This window comes from Sinocyclocheilus anshuiensis, unplaced genomic scaffold (genome assembly GCF_001515605.1).
Source record: "Sinocyclocheilus anshuiensis isolate Anshui unplaced genomic scaffold, SAMN03320099.WGS_v1.1 scaffold1291, whole genome shotgun sequence".
Lineage (NCBI taxonomy): Eukaryota > Metazoa > Chordata > Actinopteri > Cypriniformes > Cyprinidae > Sinocyclocheilus > Sinocyclocheilus anshuiensis.
In genome coordinates this window covers 640303-654790 of record NW_015540928.1, presented here as the reverse complement: position 1 = coordinate 654790, position 14488 = coordinate 640303, and the positions used below count along the sequence as shown (strand labels likewise).

Genomic DNA, 14488 nt, shown 5'->3' with positions numbered 1-14488 from the left:
TGATTTGCTGCTCATGAAGCATTTCTTTTTATTATCAATGTTATAATAACATTTAACACATTAAACAGATGTGCAGCTTAATATTTTTGTGGCAACGCTCATACTTTTTTCAGAATTCTTTGAAGAATAAAAATTCCAAAAGAAGAGCATTTATTTGAAAGAGAATTTATCTGTAACAACTTTACTGTCACTTTTGGTAAATTTAATGCATTCTTACTAAATAAAAAATTATTTGATCACCATCATTCTTACACTGTGCACCACTGCTCTATTATATTACTTTTCTTATCTGCCTGAACTTTTACCAGAACTGAATCCCAGTTGAACTGAAAACGCATCCAGCATCCTTATGCCTTCTTATTGAAATGTGCTGCTCCCTGCACTCAGTGTGTCTTTGCTAGCACTGTATGTCCTTATAAGCTGAAGAAAAATATTTAGCGAGCTTTCAAACTCTCCATAACTGCACACTGTTGTGAAAGCTTGCATTTTTTGCAAACGATCCCCATTGCCATGGGCTGAATCTTTGTCAGAGGTGGTAATAGGTGGAGGGGATTTAAGGAAGGGGCCAAGGTGGGGGTCAAAGACTGTGCATTCTGTGTGTGCTCAACAATCCCATTATGATGGAGTAGAGGATCAGACATTTGGCTGCCCTGCCGAATACCAAAGTCTGCGTGGTGCGTGGGGTACAGAGGGGGTTCCTAGGGGGTACAGAGAGGAGACGTGCGGGAGGAGCGCCATAGCGTGTTCTGGCGGTGTTGCAACAGTGGACGACGTACGCTTATCTACCTCACTCGGCCAAGCAGCATGGCAGCCCTGGTGTTGCCGCTGACCTAGCTGGTACTCCTGAGCCTGGTCAGTGTCTCCTCTCAGATCCAGTGGTTCAGGTTTCTATGGGTCCCAGAGATGACTTCACCTGCTCCTGCTGTCACTACATCTGCACCCACCACTACAGCACCAGAGGAGAGCACAGCCCCTGTCTTCCCAGCCTCCCCTCCTCAGCCCACAGAGGGATTCAGCATAGCCCGAGCTAAGAGACCTCTCAGAATGTGGAAGAGTGGTGAGTGTTGATGGGTATGAGAGATGAAGGGAAGTAGAAAGTTTTTTAATCTGAAGTAATGGCTGCTGAAAATTAAGCTTTGCCATCACAAGAATAAATTACATTTTAAATATATATTGTAAAAGTTAACCGTTATTGTAAATGCAAATAATCATTCACAATAATACTGTTTTACTGTATTTCTGATCAAATAAATGCAGTCTTTTTGTTTAAAAACAAACATTAGAAAATCTTACTAACCTCAAACTTTTAAAGTTTCAGTGTCTTCAGTGTCACATAATCCTTCAGAAATCATTCTAATATGCGGATTTAGTGCTCATGTAACATTTCTTATTATCAATGTTGAAAACAGTTGTGCTGCTATACAAACCTCCATGATTATTTGGTAAACTGAACGTTCAAAAGAACAGCATTTATTTGAAATATAATTTTTTGTAACAATGTGAAAGTCTTTACTGTGACTTTCGATAAATTTAATATTTCATTGAGGATTTCATGATATACACTTTATTAAATCATTCTACTAACTATCTTTGCAACTACATGTCAACTAACTCTCATTAGAGTATTAGTAGACTGTTAGGCAATGTCAGGGTTGGGGTTAGGGTTAGTAGAATAAGTTGACATGTTGTTGCAAAGTTACTTATAGTCAGTAGAATGTCTTAAGTAGACTATCAAAATTAAGTGTTACCATTTATTTTTGTAATGGACCAGCTGGAAAGATTTGCATACGCAAGATGAATGTGTATCAAATTATCAATACCGTCTTGTTAGTTTTAACTGTATCCAAATGTCATTTGGGCTTAGCTATGTGTTGGGATCATACCTGAAATTGTTTTTCACCCATGAGGCAAGGAAATATAGCTTAACTCTAAAAGGTTTCTAATTGTACTACAACACTGTGTGAAAGAGTTCAGCCTGGTGGTGTTTGGTGAGCCCACTTTTCGCATTTCACTTTTCGTAGAGAATAACACTAAATCCCTATCACGTGATATTATAATAATAGGATTAGATCAGGAGGTTTTTGGGAAATTGGGGTCGCTGTTGGAGACATCGGTTGCAGGTCCGCCTGCTGATTACAGGCACAGAGGAAGATTGTGAAATTAACCCTGGTCCAGACTTGTTCCTTAATTGATATCTCATTCATCCCATTACTTCATGCATTCATGCATGAAGCACTTGTCTCTTCAATGCATTGAATGTGATATGAGTGCTGGTCAGAATGAGAGATGAAGGGAGAGAGAACGTTTTAGATACATGTTGGTAAAAGGCCATTTTCAATGTTGAACATATACTTTTTTTTTAGACTGAAGACACAAACATCCTCATTGACTGTAAATGTATTTAGCTTCTTTGAAGATTTCATAATGTATTTTTGTAATGAACCAACTTGGAGAGATTTGCATACATAAGGTGTATTATACACTCATGCACTACATTTGTCTCTTCGTGGCATTTCAGTGTGATATGCAGTATACTGTAGTAATTTGTGTTTACTAATCTTTAAGAAAGTTAGTTGCTTTGCACTACTGTGTATTTTCAGCAAAAAACTGCTGTGATCTATAATTAAATTTATTTTTAATTAATTTATATAAAGAGAATCTTCTCTCTGCTGTATTGAATGCTTAGCTGAGAGAATTTGCTTGAAGCCCTGCGGACCTGTAGAGCTGTTTATTTGACATTTTACCTCATTATTATCATTAGAACACATGTCAGATTGAAACAGCAATTATTTCTTAATGTTGTCAATTTGAGGAGTCTTTGGCATTGACATTGGCATGAACTAATGAGAATGTTTTACTGTTGTACTGTGAAACAGGAGCTGGAATTGCAGAAAAAGAATGCAAAAGACAAATTGCTCGATTTTAGCTCTTGTAAAAGTGAAAAGTGCTTTCAAAATCTTTGCGATGAGGCTGTATGTTGCATGTAATACCTTGTTATTGAAATATACGTAAGGCGTTCCATGACAATGTTATGACAGTTCAATGAAACCTGTATGATTTTCAAACCTGTTTGATTTTTCAGTAAAAATTCTGTCACAGTTCAATGAAAATGAAATGAAACAGTTCAATAATAGCAAAAAAATATATAAAAGCTGTCCCTTTAACTCATATTCCAAAATTATAAGTCGTCTGAAGCCATATAATGTAAATTTTACCTTTAAGTTGTTTGTTATTGATCATACTGTATTAAGGAGGGGGAAATTATTTTCTGTTTTGTTTCTCACACAGATCTTTTTTTTTTTTTTTTTTTTTTTTTTTTTTTTTTGAAAAAAAAAAAAAAAAAAAAAAAAAGTAAATGATGACAGTATTTTCATTTTTGGTTGAACTAGCCCTTTAAATCTTAGGTTTAGATTGGGTATAGTGTTCATATAAAACTAAATTATGACTGTTCTTTGTGCATGAAACCATGATTTTCCCACAGAAGTTTTTTTTTTTTTTTTTTTTTTTTTTTTTTTCAGAAGTCTTGGAATATAGAACATGATTCATATGGATTACTTTAATATTCTTTTATGGGGGAAAAGAGCAACCAGCACAGTCAGAATTTCTCCTTTCGTGTTCCACAGAAGAAAGCAAATCATATTAGTTTGACTTGAGTTTGACTGGAGCACAGTTTCTTTAATAAACATGACATGAAACAATGGATTTTATTATTTTTTTATATATATATACATGAAAGAATCTGTGTGTGAAGAACCTTTGTTTCTAATCTTCAGCGCAACAATTTTTAGACTGTATGTTCATGTAATATTAGGAGAGACATTGTCATAAATGTGGGAAGGGATATTAGGACTGTATATTGTCCTTCATTTTAATCATTCACCCTGTTACTGGGTGTTTTCTTTCAGAGCGAGGGTCCAAGGGTCACCTAGTCCTCACTGAGCTAGTTGGTGTTCCTCTTCCTCCATCTGTGTCCTTCATCACGGGCTACGAGGGTTTCCCTGCCTACAATTTTGGGCCTCATGCTAATGTTGGTAGACTCACCCAATCATTTGTACCTGAGCCCTTCTTCAAGGACTTTGCCATTATTGTCACCATCAAACACTCCAACTCTCGAGGAGGGGTCCTGTTCGCTATCACAGATCCCTCCCAGAAGATCGTCCACCTGGGCTTGGCCCTGACGCCTGTGGAGGATAAGACCCAGAGGATTGTACTGTATTACAGCGAGCCAGGGCTTGCAGACACCATGGAGGTGGCTTCCTTTAAAGTGCCTGATATGACACAGCAATGGAGTCGCTTCACGCTGACGGTCGAGCATGAGGAGGTTCGGCTCTATATGGACTGTGAGGAGTACCACAGTGCCCCCCTGAAGAGAAGCCAGCAGCCCCTCAGCTTTAAGCTGGGCTCGGGTATCTTTGTGGCAAATGCAGGCAGTACTGGCCTGGAGAGATTTGTGGTAGGTCACCATTTTACTTTTTTTTTTTTTTCAAAACTCAAAAACCTTTCGTTAATATCGTTTTCTTACAGTTTAAACCACACAAAACATAACTGAACATAAAAGATGATCTGAAACCACACTGAAATTTGAAAACTGAAAACCACACGGAAATCTTCTTATTCATATTTACCTTGTCCTTTGCGTTTAGGTGTCATACCATTATTGATGACATGAGATGATGTTACAGTATGTGTACCTTGGCCTTGAGAATATGTACTTTTAGTAAATTGACTGGCTCACATTGACAGCTACCTAGAGCAAAGTGAGAGTGTACAAGTACGAACTGTTCAAAAGAGGCAGTGTGCTTTTATTTTGATAATGTTTACTGTGATTATAGACATGGAATATTGACATGCTCATTTTCCCAGTTTTTTATGCTTAGATTACGTTTGCTATAATCTAACACTCACTTAAGGTGAATGTTTAAAAACATTAATAATACTGTAAAATATAGTATTTAGAAAATCTCATACTAAATGTCCATTTCTCATACTGTACATTATAATGTTGTGATGCCTAAATTCACTTTTTCAGACTTTAGTTTTTAGTGTTTTATTTTTATATTTGAATGTTTTTGAATGTTATATTTTATTAGACAAAATAGTACAGAATTTTAATATTGTCTATTGGTTTTCTATGGAAGCCCATAAGAATAAAAATCATGCTTTATTAAAAAATTATGAAAGAATTATGACATAAAACTTTAAATGATGAAAAGGATATAGTTATGACATAAAATGTTGAAATTGTGAGATAAGAAGTCATAATTATGACACAGAAAGTCATAATTATGACATGATTTTAAGCCATAATTATCACTCAGAATTTTATTGTTGGTTCATACCTATTTTTCTGGTAAATAGTATGTTTTAATTTTGATCATGTAATATTTTGCTGAGTAATTTCATTGACCTGTTAGCACTGTTGAGTGCTTATTTTGTTTTTAAAAATATTTCATAACATGTAAAATGATAATAAAATAAAATATCACCTTACAAAATCATTAGTTGAATATAAATTAATTGTTCCCTAATGTATTCACATTTACATTGTACAACACCCACCATACCAAAAATACCAAAAGTTTTGATTCTGACTTTGTCCTCTACAGCATATGAACTATTCCAGCTGAAGAGCTTTTATCTCATGAGTTGGTTGTGTTGTGTTTAGGGAGGCTTGTTGTCATGGAGAAGACTTCAGGAAGGTCGAATCCTTTGTGTTACGTGGCATAATGCTAGATGGGCCTCTTTCAAGGAAAGAGAGGCACTAGCAACAAAACTCTCACATACTGTACACTTACAAAGAGAAACAATCATACTTTTAGATCTGGCTAAAACCACAAAGGTCCAAAGGTTCAAATTTCTAGAGAGTTGCAGTTACTGTTGTGTTCTCTTGTAAAGGCACTTTTGAGGTTTGTCAGTTTTGTTGTTGAATATTTGCTCTTTCACATCTTCAGAGGTATTACTGATGAAAGTTATTGTGTTATCTGTAATGGTCCTAATTGAGTTTTGCTTGTCATTGTTTTATGGCTGTTTGGACTAGGACATTTCATAATGCCTTTAATAATGAAAGTAGCTGATGGCCGTCATAAATCCCAGCTGTACTTGAATGAAAGTGTGGCTGAAAGAACCCATTAAATCCTAATGAATAAAGCAGGAGGTGCTTCATCTGAAAGCCTGCTGATAATTGTACAAAATGTATTACCTTCCCTTAAGCGTTTCTGGCACATCACTGAGCTCTGGATGAATCTGTGCTGCTGTGCTTCTGCTGTAACAGAACAAATCTCCTCCTGACAGTAGTTTACAGCTCCAGGCAGCCCTTGTGTATGAACATGCTTGCAGTGTGATTAACCACTTAGCATTCTGCAAATATACACAACAATCTTGTACACAAACAATTTGATTTTGTTTCACACAGCTGAACAACTAAACCTTTGTCTTTCTCTTGCTCTTTCTTTCTCAGTCTGACAGGGCTCTATTCAACAGCTGGTAATAAAACAGGACCCTAGGGCAGCGGAAGAGCAGTGTGAGGAGGATGACCCCAGCGTGAGGGCATTTTCATTACTCTCTCTGTCTCGTTCGTGTTATTCATCTCGGAATATAATTACACCATCCTTGACCATTTTATAGAGGCAAATTTGTCATACTAGATTGAAAGCAAAATGTATGTTTGGGTATGGTTGTTGTAGAGCTGGCACTCCCTCTTGTGGTGGAGTCGCTTGTGACCCTTGCAGTTTTGTTTTGCAGTTGCAGTCCTCCGGCGATGGAAGTGGTGATGGTGATGGTGATTATGATGATGAAGAAGAACATGGGAGACGTGAAGTAATCTTTGGTCGGACAAATGAGAAAGAAGATAAAGAAAAGGTTTGACAGAAGCACCTCATTGCACACATTACATCACATTTCTATTAACCTGATTAAAAATAAACGTATATATATTAACCCAATGGCATAGTTTTGCCATGAAAATGTGTCTAATTGTTTTAAAATGTGTCATTTATTAAAGCCATGCATTATTCTGGACCATTATACCATTTACAGATTATGTGTTTACACTACTGTTCAGAAGTGTTATTTATTTATTTAATTTTTTTTAAAGAATGCATTAAATTGATCAAAAGTGTTATATTGATACAAAAAAATATTTTGAATATTGTTATTTATCAAAGAATCCTGAAAATAGTCACAGTTTCCACAAAAATATTAAACAGCACAGTGTATCAGCACTGTTTTCAACACTGATAATGATTAGAAATCTTTCTTGAGCAGCAAATCAGCATGTTAAAATTACTTCTGAAGGATCGTGTGACACTGAAGACTCGAGTAATGATGCTGAAAATTCAGCTTTGTCATCACAGGAATAAATTACATTTAAAATATATTAAAATAGAAAACAGTTATTTTAAATTGTAATGATATTTCACAGTATTTCTGTTTCTATTGTATTTTTTATCAAATAATTGCAGCCTTGTTGAGTGTAAGAGAGCTCTTTTTAAAAACATTAACAAGTCTTACTGATCCCAATTATTTGACCAATAGTGTATCAATAACTTAAAAAAAGCATTATATATACAGGATTCATATGACGTGTTTTCAGATTTTGAATTAATTTTAATTTTAAAAAGTTTTGAATTTTAAAAAAAAATTGTTTTTCTAAATTATATGCACAAATGCATAACATATTTCACGAATGAATAGATGAGCATGAAAGAATAAATCATTTTTATTCTTTCTGCAAATTTTATCTGTATGTTTTGCTTTCTTGCATGGAATACAGGAATGTTTTTGCAGAATGTCCTGACTGCTCCATCCAATGAAAAAGAATGGAGAAGGGAGTTGCTGAGGTCCACAAATTACACTATATGCAGTATATAACACTCTGAAGCAATATGATTGCTTTACATTCAAGTATATATTCAAATATGGCTCTCCAAAACATATACTGGAAGGGGTGACATTAATACCGATCGGTCACAAGGGACATGAAAACCAATTGCAAAGCTGCTGTGATGTAATGCATTGCAATGCATGACAGGAGTGTATATAGTGGTGGTTCCTGCAAATACAGATTTATTCAATACAAAGAATTAATACTGAAAAATGCATATGGTGTCTGTGTTTATTCTCAGTAATCAATGCCATCATAAAATATTCTAGAAGACAATTCCTACAGTCCCATGAAAATTTATCAAAAATGTATATTTTTTTCAAATACAAGTATACAGAATTAAACCTATAAATATGATAATTTAATAATCAAAATTATTAAATAAGTTATTTTAATTATGTCCAAATAGCAATATATAAAGTTGTTTAAGCGTTAATTTAAATATCACAGGGCACTTCAAAGAAAAAAAAAGGTCATAGGAGTTCAGTTGATAAACAAGGTTGGGAACCTCTGGTTTGTGTGACCGGACATGTTAACTCTCGACTCAACCAATGCTGTGGTTTTGGGGCTGGGATACCAGTTTGGTTACATTCCAAACAATGGATAACATGGGTCGGTAGGAGTGATAGTACTGAAACCTGCTATTCTGTGCAGGTGCTATTACTTATGCAGAAATTACACACTTTACCTTTAAATAGTTTTATGAAATACCATTTTAATTAAGTTTTTTAAATCACAGCAACAAATAATCATAATAAATAGATTCAGATGTGTAGTTTACATTATTATAGCTAATATATGTTGTAAGAATGTAAGTATCAGTTGGTGTATTATTGCTTGCAGACACACAGACCCACCTTTCCTGTCCAAGCTCCACCCACTATGTTACCTGACATGGACGAAGGGGAAGTTTCAGGACATGTGACCCCTGTAGACCAAAGGCTGCTTAGAGGTGAGAGGACACTCTTTAATTAAGATTTAAAAAAATAACTTCACTTTGCCTGTTTTGTGAATGTTGATTATCTACATTTTGGTATTTTAGCAAATTAATATTAATATGGTCCTTATTTGATTATGTTAAATATTAGTTGCTATTCTTTTCAGGGACAAACAAAACAGATGAAACAGGGGAGAGTACAGGGGATGTAAGTGTTGCGTATTTATTTCCAGTTGTAACAAGAAAACAGATACTTATTTTTGAATTAACTGACTTCATTTAGACATGTTAATAAATTGATGAATAAGATAATGAGTAATGCTCAGTATATGATGGTTAAAATTATGTAATAATGGGGCATGTTCAAATATAAGATTTCCTCTTGAACTGTGTCAGGGTTCTGGCCAGGGGCAAAAAGGGGAGCGTGGAGAACCTGGACCTGCAGGCCCTCCGGGACCCCCTGGACCTCCTGGACCATCTCTCCCACCCATACATCCAGGTCAGCCTGGACGGAGAGGCCCTCAGGGTCCAGTGGGACCACCAGGAAGACAAGGCAGACCAGGGAAAGATGGGCATCCTGTATGATTATTTCCTCATGATGATGAGACATTATTGAATGTGCTATTTTTTCTTATTCTTTATGAGAATATGGGTTTTGATAATGCTGTCTAAACTTTTATCTATAGATATAGTACTATAAACCATTTCATGTCTTAGCAGTATAGACTGAGTGAACTCGAATTTTTTAATCTCTTGCCAATGTTTTAAAGGGAAGCAAAGGTGAAGAAGGAAAACTGGTGAGTAATAATTTGCTTAGATATGGACAGTTTTAAAATACTGGCATGTAGAGATGAAGGACATCCATTCAGTACAGTGTTTATCAAGTTCAAATGATATATCAACACTATTGTGCACATATTATAATTGCTAATTGAATAATCCTTTCTGGTAGAACTAAAAATAAGAGACATATTTGACTCTTTAGATTTATAACAACAAAGAAAATTAGGTTGCACTTTATTTTACAGTGCATACACCTACCTGTACTTACATTGTACTTCCCGTGGGTTAGGGTTAGGTTCAGGGTTAATACCTACAGTAGTTATTACATAGTTATTGTAATAACTATAAAAAGTACATAGTATGTACTTGCAGAACAGGACTGTAATTCAAGTGCTAATGAAATGACCTTAGCAGTGCTCTGAGATGAACAAGCATGGTCATTTTTAACTTGAATTTTGACTTGTTATTCTTCTAGTTATTTACCTATAGAAGCTAAAAAATTGAAGAATCACAAGAAATAGTGTACTTCCAAGTTGACAAATGGAGGATAGAATATAATTAAATTTTCATGGCTTCATGTTCAATACGGTGTCTCTTTAATACAGGGGCAGAGAGGACTTCCAGGACTTCCAGGATTACCTGGAGAATCTGGAGTCAAAGGAGAAAAGGTGAGGGATAATGCAGTTGAGCGTCCCAAACATGTGATTATCCACAATGACACAGTGCAACGAGAACATCCCGCTATGGCCTGTTGTTTTGCTTGTATTTCGTTCTATTTACAGTAACTCTTTTTTAGGGTGATCCTGGGGTTGGTCGGCCTGGTTTACCTGGTTCACCAGGGCTTCCCGGACCACTAGGGCCATCCAAACCAATTAAAGTCTACATTTTGGTATTTTAGCAAATTAATATTAATATGGTCCTTATTTGATTATGTTAAATATTAGTTGCTATTCTTTTCAGGGACAAACAAAACAGATGAAACAGGGGAGAGTACAGGGGATGTAAGTGTTGCGTATTTATTTCCAGTTGTAACAAGAAAACAGATACTTATTTTTGAATTAACTGACTTCATTTAGACATGTTAATAAATTGATGAATAAGATAATGAGTAATGCTCAGTATATGATGGTTAAAATTATGTAATAATGCGGCATGTTCAAATATAAGATTTCCTCTTGAACTGTGTCAGGGTTCTGGCCAGGGGCAAAAAGGGGAGCGTGGAGAACCTGGACCTGCAGGCCCTCCGGGACCCCCTGGACCTCCTGGACCATCTCTCCCACCCATACAAGGGAAACTGCATTTGTTACCAAAGCATGTGATTTGTAACTGCACTATTTCTCCAGACAGTGTTTTTGGCAACTGTAAATCTGATGTATTCTGATGTCGTCATCTACATTTATGTAACGCTTTATACAATAAAGATGGTTTCAAAGCAGCTTCATAGTAATAAACAGAAAAATAACTGTATTAATGATCAAATAAATATAATAAAATATGCGATAAATTCAAATTCTCCTGTAAAGCAGCTGTAAAAAGACAATAGTGTCGTAATTCATCTCGAGTCAATTCATTGTTGGTTTAAATCAGTTCAATAACAGTGTCAATGTTGCAAAATGTGTCAGTTATGAAACTAATTCGATTCATCTAAAACTGTCCATGCTGTGCAGCCTGTTTATTAAAATGTATCTCCATTTTCAGTGACAGTATGGATTTGATGCTCTCGGCTCTGGATCTGGAGATGTTGACATTGATACAGAACTTCTTAGAGTGAGTAAATCTGCCCATGTTTTGAAGATATTGTTACAGTACATACTGTATTTAATGACATTTAAAAGTAAAGGTTGTCAATGTATATCTCTATAAACAATAATTTCATAGGGTCCACCTGGTCCTCCAGGGCCTCCAGGGAAACCTGGTCCGCCTGGTCCTAATGGCCCCTTAAGGGGTTTACTGCCTGGACCATCAGGTGCCCCTGGCAAGGATGGCAGAGATGGGCAACCTGGACTTCCTGTGAGTATGTTCTTTTCTTTTCAGTTAAATCAGTTGCTGAAGAAAGGCTTACAGAAAAAAAAAGTTTACATTTCGTAAGAATTCATATCTCATCTGCTCCTCCTGTTGGCCCTGACATCTCATATTACATATGATGTCTAATGCACTCAGACAACTTGAAATGAAGCAATGTAAAATGATAAGTAACTCAGACCAGCTGATAAATTATTCATTCCCCATCAAGCACTTCTTAAGACTTCCTAGTGTTGCTAAATGATGGTTGTACCACAGCCCTTAGCTGATTCATGTTGTCTTCTTTCCTTCTTTCGATTGCCCAGCTATTTGAGGACTGGTTTAGTGGGTCTGGCACTGACTCTGGGTTTGACTCAGGTTTTGGTAAAGGACAGGTATTGCCCTGGTTCGTTCAGGTCACTGAACCAGTAGGTTGGAAAAGACAGCATTTTCTCTCCAACAATATCTGCTTGCCCATATTTGCCTGAATGCAAACTAAGATTTGGATTAACTGTGATCGGGTAATTATCCTGGATGGTGACTGAAGTGACTGTGATGAATCCCTGACAGTTACCTTGTTATGTTTATGCATGTATTTTTTCCAGTCAAATACTTACTAAGGCTTTACATCACACGTTACTCCTTACAAATAGCTAACAGAGGGCTGTTAGATACTTTAGAAGTTGTTAGATATCTTTTTGGGGGGGGGTTCGGTTTATGTGGGAGTACAGATTTAATAGTAGAGGAATAATGATATATACAAACAAACATCAAAGGTATTTCTCAGTAAAACATAGTTGAACATTAGTTGTAGATGCTTTTTTGCAGTTTGACAGAAAACCAATAGCAGTACAGATTGAAAGGGGATGAACACACAGGCTTCAAAGATGCATTTCAGGAAATATTGCCTATTTTCCAGATGTTCACATTATTTTGTCCAACCCCTGTATGTCATGATATCAAGACACGATGAAAACATGTATACTATTTTTTATGTAATGTAGTGTGTCTGTATAGATACTGACTTTTATAATGTGCTATAATATTAAAACATGTCATAAGCAGGCCTTTTAATCTGTTTGACGTTTAAAGGGTGTTCCTGGTCGGGATGGCTTGACTGGACAACAGGGTCCAAAAGGAGCGAAGGTATAAAAATGACCTCATCTTGAAGAAAGAACTCACTCAGTGTTACATAAAACTGTATTGTCATCCTTCAAAAATGTTCCAGTTTGAGCTATATACCTGACGTTTTTCTTTCTTAGGGTGAACAAGGAATAAGAGGGCCCCCTGGACCTAAGGTATCGTGTTTATGACCACACACTATGATGCATACAGGTGTGGTCACATTTAACATTGTTTAAACAATTTTTCCTGGACGAAATTGAGTCATTTTAATAGGAATCTATATGCGATCAAGAATATTCAATGAGGAATTTCACACAGAATTCGTAACAGGTTCAAGTTGATCACACAGATTCACCACATTGACCAATAGAAAGCTGCTAGGTTTGAAAGAGACTTCTGTGTGAACTGTGCTTCATACATCAATAGAGCTTATTGAAATTTCGCCAGTATGACCGCATATTTAATCGACATGAAGATAAAGCATTCATTATGTTCAATTTTAATTATTTCTCTCTCTCTCTCTCTCTCTCGTTTGCTGTGCGCATGTGCGGGCATCTGAGTGCGTGAGCGTCTGAGCGAGTTGCGGCGTGTTTGAGTGAGTTGTTACTTTTTTCCTTTTCTTTTGGTTTGTATAGATATTTTGGTTTAGTGTAGATTTAATTGTCGCCGATTGTATCACCCAAGGGTGGTGAAAAATGGGGACAGATTCAGATGGTCGTGCTCCTTTAACCGCTAAGCATGGGTGCAAATGTTTACCTGATGAGTCCATAACAGTCGAGGACTGTCTAATTGCGATTAGTAGTGAAGTTGGTGCTCGTAATATTGTGTCCGCATCAAGGATGAATAAAGCGGTTGTTGTCTTTTTGAGAGAAGTTGGTTTGATTCAGCATTTGGTTTAATTTGGTTTATCCGTTAGAGATACTTTTCTACCAGTTTTGCCGTTGTCGAGTCCATCTAAGAAGGTTATTCTTTCGAATGTACCTCCATTTATCACTAATGACTCAATCGAGCGTTTGTTAGGACGTTATGGTAAAATAGTGGGGTCAATTAAAATTATACCTTTAGGATTAAAAAATCCAGAACTTAAACATGTGATGTCGTTTAGACGTCAGACCTTTATGATCCTGAACGCTGAATTTCAAACTTTGAATACTTCAGCGAAAACCACTTTGCTGGGTAAAGAATATACCATTTATATCAGTACTGAATCAATGAGGTGTTTTTCTTGTGGGAAGTATGGTCATACAAAATTGGTATGTTCAATGACCGATGAGGCTAGAACTAATGTGACTGAACTTAATCATTCTACAGAACAATTGCCTTTAAATAATGAAGGCGAAAAAAATCACAGTGACTGGACTGATCAGAAAATTGAAGCGCCTTCTATCTCTAAAGATGGTGAGAGTGCCAATGATCCTGTAACGAACAAACACTTTGACGATGTAGTACAAACTTCCGTGGATACCGTTGTAAGTGTAAATACAGCGCGTGATGAAGTAGAGAGCGCTGACCCAGGTCCCGGTGAAATCAGTGAATTGGAAAGATCTGTAGAGAGTGCTGAGATTGTGAGGGTTGGTGATGAGTCCATAGATTCTCAGGCATCAGAGCTCAGCCTGGCACAGGGGGATACTGGTGTGCTGATAGAAGGAAGTGAAGTTCAGTCTATGGATTCTGACAGTGACACTTCTGATATAGCAGAGTCTCAGGGTGGTTCTGCAGGGATTTGCCACAATTTTAAATTAAAGCATCCTTATACAGTT

The 14488-nt window shown here is 36.3% G+C and overlaps 1 protein-coding gene across 1 annotated transcript in view; it reads left to right on the top strand.

The window, feature by feature from the left end:
• The first annotated feature begins 676 nt into the window (after positions 1-676).
• Positions 677-14488, top strand: part of LOC107689414 (collagen alpha-1(XV) chain-like) — a 33421-nt gene continuing 19609 nt past the window's right edge. The window contains exons 1-12 of the mRNA XM_016487385.1: positions 677-1057; positions 3906-4453; positions 6466-6540; positions 6742-6858; positions 8726-8834; positions 8987-9027; positions 10399-10480; positions 10623-10627; positions 11307-11369; positions 11481-11612; positions 12696-12749; positions 12866-12901. Of these exons, the coding sequence (XP_016342871.1) occupies positions 904-1057; positions 3906-4453; positions 6466-6540; positions 6742-6858; positions 8726-8834; positions 8987-9027; positions 10399-10480; positions 10623-10627; positions 11307-11369; positions 11481-11612; positions 12696-12749; positions 12866-12901 (1416 nt within the window). The 5' untranslated portion in view covers positions 677-903. The remainder of the gene's footprint in view (positions 1058-3905; positions 4454-6465; positions 6541-6741; positions 6859-8725; positions 8835-8986; positions 9028-10398; positions 10481-10622; positions 10628-11306; positions 11370-11480; positions 11613-12695; positions 12750-12865; positions 12902-14488) is intronic.